The sequence below is a fragment of the Cavenderia fasciculata genome (genome assembly GCF_000203815.1).
Source record: "Cavenderia fasciculata unplaced genomic scaffold Scf_EUAJFUG02HR96I-5, whole genome shotgun sequence".
Taxonomy (NCBI): domain Eukaryota; phylum Evosea; class Eumycetozoa; order Acytosteliales; family Cavenderiaceae; genus Cavenderia; species Cavenderia fasciculata.
In genome coordinates, this window is record NW_004457624.1 from 2,491,253 (window position 1) to 2,505,027 (window position 13,775).

Sequence of the window (13,775 nt, forward strand, 5' to 3'; positions counted from 1 at the left end):
CCAAATTTTTTAAAAGAAAAGTAAAGGGGGCGATCAGATTTTACGGTGCACCAAAAAAAACCCAAATTTGGGTAGGTTACAAATCTTTTTTTTTTGATTATATTATTTTGATTATATGATTTATTTTAATATTTGTTGTTTTATCTTGTATAGGTAAAACTGACAGAATCGGTTGAATAATTTTCACCATCATTTGCAACATTTACATGTACAGGAGACCCACTTTTGACAGATGCATCGCGTTCTGGTGCATTACAAATAATAGTTCCCTTTTCATAAAATTGTCCACCTGTCGAGGAAGGTCCAAACATTACACTTAAATTATCACTCTTTACAAAATTATTACCCAAAACTACCATTCTTGTATTTGGTGCGCCTTGACTTGGAATTACTTCTGTCACTGTTGGTGGTAATGGTACTAAAATAAAATAGAAAATTTTAAATTAATACTTTTTTTCTATTTTCTATTTCTATTTCTTTTTCTATTTACCATCTTGTTTATCAGAAAGATAAATAGTATGAGAGAAAACTTCTATTGGATCAGATAAAACAGAAGCTTTGGAAATGGTTTGGAAATCATTGCCAACATAACGTTTTAATACAAATTTAATTCTAAAAAGGGTTCGCAGTTGAATGGTTGTTGAAAGGATCTTTAATTTTTTAAACGGGGCAAATGTACCATTGGAAATTCTGGATATCTTGTTACCATCCAAATAGGTTGGGATTTCAGTTTGATTGTCATGACGCAACAATGATGCCTCTACAAAAAAGTTTGACAAGTTTGCATTTTCCACTCCTGGTCCACACAACATGACCGATGGGAATGGTTTTAAAATTCTTTGATAAACTGTTGAACTTGGTGGTTGTCTTGCAATCTTTAAATAAAATGGACTAAAAAAATAAAAAAAAGTAAATAAATAATCTAATTTCTTTTTTCTATTTTTTTCTTTCTTTCTATTATATTTACCAATCATCAGTAGTACTCGAACTAGCTAAAATAGAGGAAGCAGAAGTATTTAAAACTAATGAAGGTGGTTGAGGTGATTGAGGTGGTGGTTCATTCTTTACAGGTGATTTAGTAAGGTTACTAGGTGAAAGGGTTAATTGATTTTGATTCTGTTGATGATGATATTCAATATTTCCAATTGAATTTGACAAGTTTAGTGGGAAAAGTGGAGGTAAAGAAAGCGCAAATTCCGATGACATTAGATTTGGTGGTGTTGATGATTGTCTAAGAGATGAAGTTATTTGTTGTTCATTATTACTCGATATTGATATAGTTGGATTATTAATATTATTTTGTTGATTATTTTGTAATTGTTGAAGTGAAAGTTGATTTTGTTGTTGATATACAGAATTATTTTGATTGTTATTTTGATTGTTATTTTGATTATTATTGATTTGAGGTAAAATTGGTAAATGACTTGAAGCAAGTATACGTTTAAGATCATAAACTGTAGATGCTTCCAATTGAAGCATTGCCAATAAAACGGCCAACATTTTCTTTGAGAGTACAACAAACCATTGTTGAAACGTTATCAATTCATTGACAGGCAATGATACAATACCAGAGATAAATTGCATGATATCGATAGAGATGGTAGGATCTATTTGTAAAAGGCGTTGATTCCCCATCATACTTGTCGGCGAGGAAGAGGAAGAAGAAGAGCTATCGACAGCTTGATTTAAAAGGCGTAATTGATCGGGTGAACATCGCATAAAGTATTCTTGGATGCGTTGTAGTTGAGAGAATTGTGATTGAGGTGTGCCTGGTGATACGAGGTTGTTGGTCATTTGGAAAAGTTGAATATAAGAGACGCGACCCAAGAGGTTGGCGAGCTCCTTAAAGTCGAGAAACAGTTTAAAGGCGTGGTTGGAAGTGTCGGCCGCATAGGCTTGGATGTTGGACAATGAGAGTTGTTCGATAATCTTGGGTACATCGGCAAACATCTTGTTGATCAATGAAAATCTAAGATCCTCGGTCACTTGTGGCTGAAGAGCTCTCGATAAAAAGAATAAATGTTGAAGTGATTCTTGTGAAAGGGTTTGAAGTGATGAATATACCTCCTTCAACTCTGATTGTAAATCAATTCCTTCAAATAAATTTGATATAGAATTGGTTAATGATGACAAGTTTGGTGAAGTTGAAGAAGTTGAAGTAGTAGAAGTAGAAGAAGAAGAAGTTGATACATGTTGAATATTTAGATTTTGTTGAAGATTCTGTTGCATATTTTGTTGTATATTCTGTTGTTGTAGTTGTTGTTGTTGTGGTTGTTGTTGTGGTTGTTGTTTAAATACATTTTGAATCGTAGGTAATATAGGTTGTTGTTGTTGTTGTTGTTGTTGTTGAAATTGATTAAATGTCATATTATTACCATTATTATTATTACCACTACCATTGTTAACATTTGAACCACTTAATGTTTGTTGTAATTGTTGTAATTGTTGTATTTGTTGTTGAATTTGTTGTAATTGAAGTTGATCAGAGTTGATTGGTTGTTGCAGTTGTTGTTGTTGTTGTTGCTGATCTAAATTTTGAGATTGTCTGAGAAGATGGCTTTGAAATGATTGAAAGGTGGCAGTTGCAGGCGAAACACTATCAAATGCATTTACAAACCCGTTCAAATCAAGTAGCTGTGACATTCTCATGTTTGAAAATAAGTCATTGTTGACGCCATGGTGATTGGTGGTGGTGGTGTTGATTGACCCGGTCATATTAATGCCCAAGTCCAACAATGAGTTGGTGGTTGATTTATCCATAAAAATCGATTCTCTCTCTATGTATTAATTTCAGTAGTCTATCTTCTACTACTACTGCTGCTGCTGCTGCCTATTATCTATACACTTTTATATGATACTATTATGATTGCTTTGTTGTTGATGGGGTAGGTAGTGTGTGTGGTTGTTGTATATGGTTGTTGCTACGATTATTATTATTATTATGTGGCAGTCGTCTTTACGTCGTCGTATATATGATGTTGGATGTCTTGTCCAGTGTTGTTGTAGTCGGTATCACTAATACTGATAGGGCCGTCACGGTGATGCAATTACCAAATACTTTTTAATTAATTTCTACGATATTTCTCACTATATATGATGATCACAGAGTATTTATATGTCTTTTTTGCCTCTTTTTGAAGTCTTCAACTTTTACTTTATCTTTGTTGTTTGTTGTTGTTTGTTGTTGTTGATCTTGAATCTACTATCTTTAAAGAATATGAATGATAATTTATATATTTATATGTATTATCTATCTGGCAGAAGCTGTGAGTTGTGAGGAGAGAAACATCCTCCATTTTTTTTTTTAATTTTTTTCAATTTTTTTAAAATTTTTTGTTGAAGCCGTTTTAACGGCTATAATATTTATATGGTCCAAAAATATGTGACATCATCATCCACATGTAAAAAATATATATGATTGATTAAAAATTTATTTAATTATTTATTATTATTATTATTATTATTTATTATTATACAAAAAAAAAAACTATGAACAAAATGACATGATGATTATCTTCTAATTAATTAAACATTCCTTTTTCTCTGATTTGGGACTTGAATTATTATTACTATCTTTTTCCTTTTCTTTACTATTAATATTAATATAATCATTATCTTTGTCTTTATCTTTACTACTTAGGACTGGTGAATTTGAAGTGGAACTAGACGATGGAGATTGAACAATGAGAGAGTTGATATCAGTTTCGGATAATTTTCTGGAACTGTCAAATTGATCAAAGGTTTTCGAGTCCCATAGAGGACTGAGCATGGGAAGGACAAAGGGACGAGCTTTGGCCAAACGATTTCCCTCTGGAAGATCTGGGGTTTGGTCGGGGACGGTTTGGAAACCAATGACCTTGTTTTCACGTTCGAAACGAGTTTGATCGGCTTCAATCATCTTTTGGAGGACGGTGATTGGCAGTTTCATAGACTCTACCGATAGTGTGATACATGCCAATGGACGGATAAGGGTCAATGCCTTTTTAACGAGTTCACGTGACTGGTTGCCAGTGGCAATGGCAGCACCGTATTGATGTGTCTGGTTCAACACATAGGCCTGTTGATTGATTGCCAATGCACGATAGAGTTGTTGTTTGAATCTACAAAACAACATGAATCGCTCCAATCGATTCTCTGTGATTTGGTCCATACCTTCGAGCAACGATCCAATTTCACCATAGATGCTGGCAGTGTCTACGGCAAGCTTGGTAATGATACTTCTCGATGTATTCTTTTTGAATGCACGTCCAATTGATATTTCCTGAGCTTGTCCAATCGATTGGAGATAGAGAGCTCTGAGAATGGTACTATTGAAATCCAAAATGTTGACACCTGCCAAATCCAAACCAAGTGTTGGTGTCTTTTCCATGATCCATTCAAAAATACCAGCAGCCTTTAACAAATAGTCATAGACCACCTTTCTTTGTTCTTCATCAATCGAGTCAGAACCTGCAGTCGTCTGACTCTTTGAAACCAAAAATTCAGAATAACCAAGATACCAAACACCAAGATTCATCAATACACTAATCAATTCTACCACTACATCAGAAGATTTGCATATTCTTTCTGTTCCAAATATTGTTCCCCATTGAAATTGTAAATTTTTTCTAATTGAATCATTCATTGATGAAGAAGTAGATGAAGAAGATGATTTTGAAGAAGTAGTTGTAGTAGTTCCTGATATTTTTGGTAATTGAAATTCTTCTTCTTCTTTGTCTTCTTTATCATCATTGTCTTTTTTCTCTTCATCTCCTTCATTATCACTATGATTTGTTGTTGATTCTCCTTCTTCTTGATGCATTTTTGAGGTTGAGTCACCATCTTCATCATCATCATGACTATGATTGTTGTGTTGGTGATGATGATTATTTGATTGACCAGCAACTACAATGACTTCATTGTCATCAGGTTGTACAATTGGTAATTGGAATAATTTACTACCACCGACAAATCCTCCCAACAAGGACACATAATTATTTACACATTCTGTTAATTCTTCAATATTAACTATATTTATATAAATACATAAATTGAGTTAGAATGAATGTAATTTTGTTGTTTACTTTCTTTCTTTCTTCTTATTCTTTTTCTTTACTTACTTTCAGCTAAATTCTTTGCCTTTTCAGAATAGTAAAAGGTATTATAACTTTCTGAAGCATCATTCAACTCTTTTGCAATCTTTACAATGAGAGGACTACCAGCCTGATCCTTTGCCAAAGTTGGTAATTTAGTTCGATAGTTTAACGTTGATCTAAGCTTTAATCTATGAATGAAAAAGCAATATTGATCAAACTGTATCTCTGGTATATTTTCCATTCTTTCAAACTAAGTTATATATATGTCTCTTCTTTCTTTTTGAATGCTTGTCTCTCACTCTCCTATCTATCTATCTATCTATCTATATATATCCTCTTCTTTCTTTTCTTTTCTATATACTCTTTTTTGTTTTTAAAATTATTTGTTTGTACAAAAAGGTAGTTAAGAAAATAAAAAAAAAATAAAGTCAGCTTTGCAAGCAAGGAAAGGAAAGCTTTTGCTGAGTAAAAATTCCCTAAAAAGGGAGGAAAAAAAAGTTAGGGACAGCACGAATAAACAAATGCTTTCTAATATCTTGATAATAAAGAAAAGATAAGAATCAATATTGATTCTTGATTTGTTTTTATAAATAATAATAATAAATAAATATTGACTTGTTCATGATGACGATGACAAGTAGTGGAATATATATAACTCCTTATTCTTTATATTTAAAATTAATGGTATTCGCGGGGTGGTTCAAGTATCACACAAGTTCATCACCAGCAACCTTGTTGGAAGCTTGTGATGTTTGCTTGGCAAATAGGTCTTGGAAATTGAATCCATTAGGGTTGTTGGTGGTAGCAGATGACGAGTATCCACCAGTTTGGATTTGAGAGGGGTTGGCTAATTGTTCTAAAACAAAAATATAAATAAATATTATATTATAACATTTTCTAATATTTAATTAACTTACTAAATAACATGATTATAATTATTTGATTGATTTAATTGAATGGAAATAACAATATCCAAACAATGATTTTATACTTGTTGGTTTCATACAACATTTGGGTCTCGAAAAGCCACCACCCAACCCTCAAAACTTTGGCGTGGCGGATCAGTACTACTTTTTTTGACTTTTGTATGTTGAGGGAGGGAGGGAGGACTTGATTTAAATTTACTATATCTGTTGGGGGGTAGCTAGGGTTTAGGGTTTATTAAAAATCTTTTAATTATTTTTTTAAATTTCAACAAATTGATGTTTATTATTTAAATCATTAAATTGAAGATTTATAACATTGTCAAATTCTGATTGAACAGATTGATCGTGATCAATGACGACAATTGAATCTTTTTCTTTGAGATGATTACGAAGCAAGTCACCAGTCAATGTCATCTTGTCCATTTTCATCTCTACTACTATTACTTCCAATTGATAATGATGTAACTAACTTTCCTCCTCATCAAAAAAATCATGATCATTCTGTGAGTGACTACCAATGAAATGACAGAAATCCCACTCATGTTTTCCAGTACGAAATTAACCTCCCCTCTCTCATTGTGGGGGTCGAAAGTGTTAAAAATGAATACCAAATGACAACCACTGTCTTTGTTTTTACTCTCAGAATGAATGATTTTGTTTAGATTCATCGTGGCTTGTTAATATAAATAAATTCTCTCAGTCTTTCAAAATACACAATCAAAAACCCCCTCATAACAAGACTCACTGTGAAAAGCAACGAGCTCATAGAATGTGAAAATACATTTATTAATATAACGGATCATTTCATTCACTCTACCATTGATCTGCTGATCAAACCAACACTTCAAATGAATTCAAATTCAATGCACGATAGCTCTCCTTGATTCAAAAGAAATACATACACATTGATAATTAAATACTATCTAGTTTGAGAAAACATGGTTATTAAAAATAGACAAAGATTTCTGTTTTTAGTGATCTTTGTTTTAGATGTCCTTTTATGTTGTTCCAATTCTCAACCATTCCCTCCTCGTATGTAAAATCCTGATAGATCAAATCATCTACTAACTCAGACCTACTCTTCCTCCTTAAATTATAAAATTTAGCAATCCATCCAATTCAACCTATAGAATTCTTTGATACTACTCCTCAAAGAAATAGTATGTTTAGATAAATTTCATAATTATTAATTATGATTGGTTTTTTAAAATGAATATTAATATTGTTATTATTATTATTTTAGGTGACTTTGAAAATGTATATTGGGAATCACACGATCAAGGAGAAAAGGGGTTGGTTGATTTCAGTTTGGGACCAGATGGAACACCGACCTATATTTAACCTGGTGCTAGTCCCCTTGGGTCAGTCGCGAGCCCTTCCTCTTTTTACTCGTACTTTCACGAGGTGACAGACATTTCCTTGACCGTCAACAATGGAGATTATATGGATTTTTACGTACTCGCCCCCGTAGAGTACCTCTTTGATAGACCCTCTTATTTCCCCATCAATGGTCAAGGTTACGATGACAGTTCTGCCTATCCAGGAGAAACAGAGTATCTGGATTACAATGGTCAGGCAAAACTTTCATTGGTGCGGTCACACCAAAGTTTTTGCCGACCTCAAATGTCCCAATCCCTCCTATGGAAACTATTACATCAAAGGCAATCTCTGGATCTATTCAAATGGCCGACTGGTGGCCGACAATCCCCATTTTTACGATACAACTGATTTTGGTGCAGGTCCCGTAGAATTGGACATTTTCAGGTGTAATATGGCCTCACCAAGTTCAGACATGTGGCTGAGAATATCGATGTGTCAATGTTTTCAAGAGCAATGTTGTGATGACTTTGACTGCGACCCCAACATACAAAACCACGGACTCTGTGGATTCCCACGATGCGACTACAACTCATTCCAGTGCTATGGTGAACCTGGTGGTGACTGTTCCTTTTCCAAGCCAACCAACTCATGTCTCGATGCCTCTTGTGACAATGTCTATCCCTATCAATGCTTACCAAAAGAGTTATGTAATGATGGTCTATCTTGCACATCGGATCACTGTGATGAGCCAACAACTACATGTTCCTTTCAAAATACTTGTCCACCAAGTACCGATGCTTGTTTTGTCAATTTGTGTGATGTCGGTGCAGATACTTGTATTGAAGAACCGATTACCTGTAAGTTGTTTCTATCTTTTTTTTAATACTAATATATAATAATAATATAATGATTGTTTTTTTAATAGGTGATGATGGTGATGAATGCACTGACGATAGTTGTATCGATGGCAATTGCGCTCATGTTGATAATTGTTCGACAACTGGTGTTGTATCTACGACTGGAGTGGTCACGACAACCGGAGTTGTATCAACCACTGGAGTGGTCACGACGACCGGAGTAGTGTCGACGACAGGAATAGTTTCAACGACTGGTCCACCAGTAACAACAACCACTGGAGTAGTGACAACGACTGGAGTAGTGTCGACGACAGGAGTAGTGACAACAACAGCAATAGTCACAACAACAGGAGTGGTGACGACAACCGAAGTTGTGACAACCACTGGAGAGCATACGACAGTGCATCCAACGACTGGCACATCATCATCATCCATAACAACATCATCATCATCAATATCATCATCATCATCATTGACAGGTGGATCATCAGGAATAACAACTCATCGACCACATGAATGTGACCTTGAACCTAGTCACATCCACCATGCTGGCAATCACCGTCATATTGGATGTCCACAAGGATACCTATGTGCTAGTATCAATGGACACCGTCAATGCATCAAAGATGAAAATGCATGTCCCGCCATCAAATGCAACACTGGCAATGGTCATAATAATAATCACCAACCCCATCCATTATGTTAAATAATTATAAATAAATAAAATAACCACCCAAAGCTACATATCGATTGTTATTTTTCTAACAAAAAAAGTTTGTACCAACCAAGTAACTTTACATTTTTTAATATTTAAAATTTATTGTACAATAAATTCTTTGATTGTTTTTCTTAAGGAGATGATGATGATAAGTAGTAGAATATCATACAACTTCATCACCTGAAAATTTGAAAGCAACTTTGTTGGCACCTAGTGATGTTTGGGTCGTAAATGGATCTTGGAAATTGAATTCATTTGCGGTGCTAGTTTTGTTTGCAGATGATGAGTATCCACCACTGGTTTGAATTTGAGAGAGGTTGGCTAATTGTTCTAAAACAAAAAAACAAAAAGAAAATCAACCAATCACAATTTACATATTTATATTTATGTATATATAACTTACTGAATAACATGATTATAATTATTTGATTGATTTAATTGAATTAAATGAAAATAACTATCTGTTATATTTATATATATCCAAAACTATGATTTTATACTTGTTGTTGGTCTAAATTGAACACTTGGTTCTCGAAAAGCCACCCCTCAAAACTTTGGCGTGGCGGATCATTATACTTTTTTTGGCTTTTCTATGTTGAGGGAGGGAGGGAGGGAGGACTTGATTTAAATTTACTCTATCTGTTGGGGGTAGGTAGGGTTTAGGGTTTATTAATAATCTTTTAATTATTTTTTTCAAATTTCAACAAATTGATGTTTATTATTTAAATCATTAAATTGAAGATTTAAAACATTGTCAAATTCTGATTGAACAGATTGGTCGTGATCAATGACGACAATTGAATCTTTTTCTTTGAGATGATTACGAAGCAAGTCACAAATGACAGGCTTGATCGTTTGGTCTAGATGGTTGGTTAGTTCATCTACCACCAATGTTGTGATTCTAGATCCAACATGGTTGAATATAACCTCGCTGAGTGCAAATGGACTGTATGACAACTCTACACATCTTCTTTGACCTCCAGATAAAGAGTAGAAAGATCTTTCTGTGATTCTACCTTTATCATTATCATCAATTTCATATACTTGTAATGATAAATCACCATTGTCAATGTCATCATGTCCATTTTCATCTCTAGTATTACTAATTGACAATGATGTAAATAACTTTCCTTTTGACAAGATTGATAAATATTCATTTGCATAATTTTCAATTTCTTTGACAACAGAGTTTAATACCATGACTGATATACCGTCACTTCCAAAGGCACGTTCCCAAAACACAAGTCTATCCAATTCCCTAGACTCTGTTTCAATGTTGTTTTGTAGGTTGGTTGAATCTTGTTGTAGTTTATCGATTTGTGCCATTCTTGCTTTTGACTGTGATTCGAATGGATTGACTTCATTCTCTAGTGCTTGTTTTTGACGTGTTAAATCTTCAATCGTTCTCTGAGAAAATTCGATACGATATCCAAAATTACCCTCTTGAATTTTAAGTTGTTGTAATGATGCATTGATCCTTTCACTTGTCTTTCCAAATCCAGTCATGGTTGTACGATTCTCTAGATTCAAAGCATCAATCTCTTGATCAATCGATAATTTTTGGTTATCCAAATCGGCCAATTCACTCTGCTTTTCTTTTACTCGTTGTTGTAGTGTTTCCATCTTGGTCAGTTGCAATGATTGGTCAATCAGTTGACCGCACTCTCCACATTGTACATTATCCAATCCCTGCTTACTATGCTTTTCTAAATGTTTTTTAGATTTTTGCAATTCTGCTATCTCCTTGTTGATATTTCCAACCTTGAATTCATTGTTGAATAGACGTTTATGTGTCATGGTATGACGTCTATGGTATTCTTCTTGATACTCTTTTCTCTCCAAATCCAAATGTTTCATATCATTTAATAGTTCGTCTCTTTGTTCTTGTATTTCTTGTTGTTGTTGTTTTTTAAGATTATTTTGAATATCAAGTTCTTCCAATTCCCTTTTCTCCTTTTCCAATTGATTTTCTATTCTTTTTACTCTTGTTTGACGATTTGAGTCCCATTCAAGAGTTGATTCTTCATAATCGATATCTGTCCAAGTTGATAATTGAGCAGTCATTCTATTCAATTTTGTTTCCAATTCGGTTACCAAATTCTCTTGTTTCTTTCTTTGTTCCTTTGCAATCTTGTGAGCGGGTATACATAGACCGAGCGAGAAGGCACGTGACAACAACTCTTTTCGACGACGATCACTGTCTGTCACGAAATTACTGATACTACCCTGACCCATATACACACACATTCTAAAGAGGTCATAGTCCAACCCAATAATATTATTGATCAGCGACTGTTGATCGCTTACACCTTGTCTGAGTGTTGCATCCAATCCATTGATTTCAACCTTGGCACCCTTTCCTCTAGTTTTTGAACGAGTAATGGAAATGTCACGACCATCTACCTGTAATCTAACGGTGACCTTGCACATCTTGGCTCGATCATTAATCACCTCATCACCTTTGATAGAAGATGATGAAGATGCTTGTTTTCTAGGTGAAGTGTTACCATAGATTGCCCAAACCATCGATTCGAATAGACTACTCTTTCCAGATCCCATCTGTCCACGAATCATCAACATTCGATAATCAGACAGTGACAATGTCAATGGTCCTGTAATACTACAGAAATCAGTAACTTCAATCTCTTTAATTGATACCTTTCTACCCATTGGTCTAATCATTGTATCTTTTACCAAATCCAATACATCCATTCCTTTTTTAACCATCTCTTCATTATTGATACTATCTAATGTTGGTTGTTTCAATTTTACATATTCAATTATAAAATCATCCAATGATTTATGATTATTATTATATTTCTCTTTTAATTTTGAAATATCAAAAGTAGTAGAAAAAGTAGATGAAGTAGATGATGATGAAGAAGATGATGAGGAGGGGATACTATTATTATTATTATTATTTGATTCTTGATTAATCATAACTCTTCTAATATCTAAAAGAGGAGGTAAAGATTCCAAAGTATTGATAAATTCATTAGATTTCATTGATTCTTTGGTTGCTCTAATCTCTACAATATCATTCTTTTGAACTTTTGATGATAATGATAAAGTTGACTTGAAATCTTGTGGATAGGTTAATCTCCAATGTTTTGGAGTATCATCGAAATTGATAAATTGAGGTTGAATAGAATGAGAGGATACAATAGCAACACCATGTGGGTCATTCATTTCACCAAAGTTTTGTTGATATGGACTACCTATATACCAAGAGTTGTTTCCTATTAATTGTCTCTTGTGATAATGACCACAATAAGTAGCACGTAGACTAGACAATAGAGAAGCATCTACTTTACCACTAGACAAATATCCACCGTTTGAAGTGGCACCTTTCAATTCTGCATGTGCAAATACAGTCCAATCCTTTGCATTATCAATGCCTCCTTGTTGTTCTACCAAATCCTTGAATAATTGGTTTTGTGCAGAGTTTGATTCTCTCCATGGTAGATAGGCACATTTCTCTTGTTCATTGATGATTGGGTCTGTAGCCACTTGAATGTTATCAAATAGACGAAAAAACTCTATTCCATGAATGATACCATCAACACTAACTTGATCATGATTACCTGGAATAAAGATGGCATCGACACCATCCTTTTTCCAACGATCAAACTCTTTGAGCAATGCATCAATATGACGCACCTGTACAATATTTCTTTGATGCCAAAAATCACCTAAAAAGACAACTGGCAACCCTTTACTAGTCGATAGATCACGTACTCTTGACAATACATCGATGGTTCGATCAAGTGTTTTCGATGACACATGTAAATCTGTAAATAATAATTTCTTCCATCTAATAAAGAACATGTTAGAGATTGACTATACATATACATATAATAATTACATACTCGGTTGATGGTTTATTTGAACTACTACTATAGTTTCTTTGTCCAACAAGTACATTTGTAGTTGTATTTGTATTAACTAGTCGTACTTGATTGACACATGATAATGATTTAGATGAAGATAATAATAATCTATTCATCTCATCTCATTGAGAGTATACTCTATTACTATTTAGATGTGTGATCTGTGTTAATGTAAATATGAAGATGAAATATTTGAAGTTTCTTTTTTACACTCATGATGACGTACTTTTGCAAATCAAAAGTACCTACTTGCAATTAATCTATTAAAAAAGTATGTAACTCTAAATCTATTATTTATAAACCATTTTCCAACCAACTAACATACTGGTTACTAAAGAATATGATAGTTTTCCAGATGATAGAATTGATTCTATTGCACTCTTATTTCAAAGATATTATATCCTGATCAAAATTTGATTTATAACTAAATTAGCAATTCAATGTTATTTGATCAAAACCACAATAACAACTGTACAACAAAAATCAAGAAGAACATATTGGGCGATTCAAAGAGTGGAACTTGTGCATAAAAGAAAAATCGGAGGAGATATACAAAAGAAATGGATTGGCTGTAAATATGAAGAGGCAGTAGCTGAGAAAAATAAATAATAAATAATACAATGGTGGCTCTGAATTTAATTAATTTTATTAAAGGATCAATTCAAGAACATGGTTTGGTTACTCTTTAAACTTTTTAGCTTGTCTTGTAACTGAGGAAAGTGGTGGAGGTCCGTCCCGAATTCGCTCTTTTAAGACTTTTGATACCTAAAACTCCGCGTAGTGACGGAGGAAAGTAGTTGTAAAGTTTGGCAAGGACAATTGGCTCTTTGACCCCTCAACGTCCGGTTGGTAACCAACAATAATATTCCTCCACCTTTAGGAAGATTTGCCTTTTTCAATTCCTTCAAGATCTCTTCGAACGTGATTACGACATCTGGCTTGAGAGAGTGTTTACCTTGACCAGCGATGAATAGACCACCAATATTTTG

General features: G+C 33.7%; 6 protein-coding genes across 6 annotated transcripts; 1 reads left to right on the forward strand and 5 right to left on the reverse strand.

Moving 5' to 3' along the window:
• Positions 1-140: 140 nt before the first annotated feature.
• On the reverse strand, positions 141-2,760 carry DFA_11997 (IPT/TIG domain-containing protein; the record flags this gene model as incomplete). Its single annotated transcript, XM_004350884.1, has 3 exons — positions 141-418; positions 491-891; positions 968-2,760. 3 exons carry the CDS (start codon positions 2,758-2,760, stop codon positions 141-143), a joined length of 2,472 nt encoding a protein of 823 aa, XP_004350936.1.
• A 757-nt stretch (positions 2,761-3,517) lies between these two features.
• Positions 3,518-5,316, reverse strand: DFA_11998 (uncharacterized protein; the record flags this gene model as incomplete). The annotated part of the gene is made up of 2 exons (XM_004350885.1): positions 3,518-5,007; positions 5,100-5,316. The coding sequence occupies 2 exons, from the start codon at positions 5,314-5,316 to the stop codon at positions 3,518-3,520; spliced, it is 1,707 nt and encodes a 568-aa protein (XP_004350937.1).
• A 943-nt stretch (positions 5,317-6,259) lies between these two features.
• Positions 6,260-6,424, reverse strand: DFA_11999 (uncharacterized protein; the record flags this gene model as incomplete). Its single annotated transcript, XM_004350886.1, has 1 exon — positions 6,260-6,424. The coding sequence occupies one exon, from the start codon at positions 6,422-6,424 to the stop codon at positions 6,260-6,262; it is 165 nt and encodes a 54-aa protein (XP_004350938.1).
• A 515-nt stretch (positions 6,425-6,939) lies between these two features.
• Positions 6,940-8,884, forward strand: DFA_12000 (uncharacterized protein; the record flags this gene model as incomplete). Its single annotated transcript, XM_004350887.1, has 5 exons — positions 6,940-7,033; positions 7,108-7,161; positions 7,245-7,293; positions 7,766-8,178; positions 8,247-8,884. 5 exons carry the CDS (start codon positions 6,940-6,942, stop codon positions 8,882-8,884), a joined length of 1,248 nt encoding a protein of 415 aa, XP_004350939.1.
• Positions 8,885-9,059: 175 nt separating this feature from the next.
• Positions 9,060-9,309, reverse strand: DFA_12001 (uncharacterized protein; the record flags this gene model as incomplete). The annotated part of the gene is made up of 2 exons (XM_004350888.1): positions 9,060-9,226; positions 9,300-9,309. The coding sequence occupies 2 exons, from the start codon at positions 9,307-9,309 to the stop codon at positions 9,060-9,062; spliced, it is 177 nt and encodes a 58-aa protein (XP_004350940.1).
• Positions 9,310-9,589: 280 nt separating this feature from the next.
• On the reverse strand, positions 9,590-12,902 carry abcH3 (putative non-transporter ABC protein; the record flags this gene model as incomplete). Its single annotated transcript, XM_004350889.1, has 2 exons — positions 9,590-12,710; positions 12,766-12,902. The coding sequence occupies 2 exons, from the start codon at positions 12,900-12,902 to the stop codon at positions 9,590-9,592; spliced, it is 3,258 nt and encodes a 1,085-aa protein (XP_004350941.1).
• Positions 12,903-13,775: the final 873 nt, after the last annotated feature.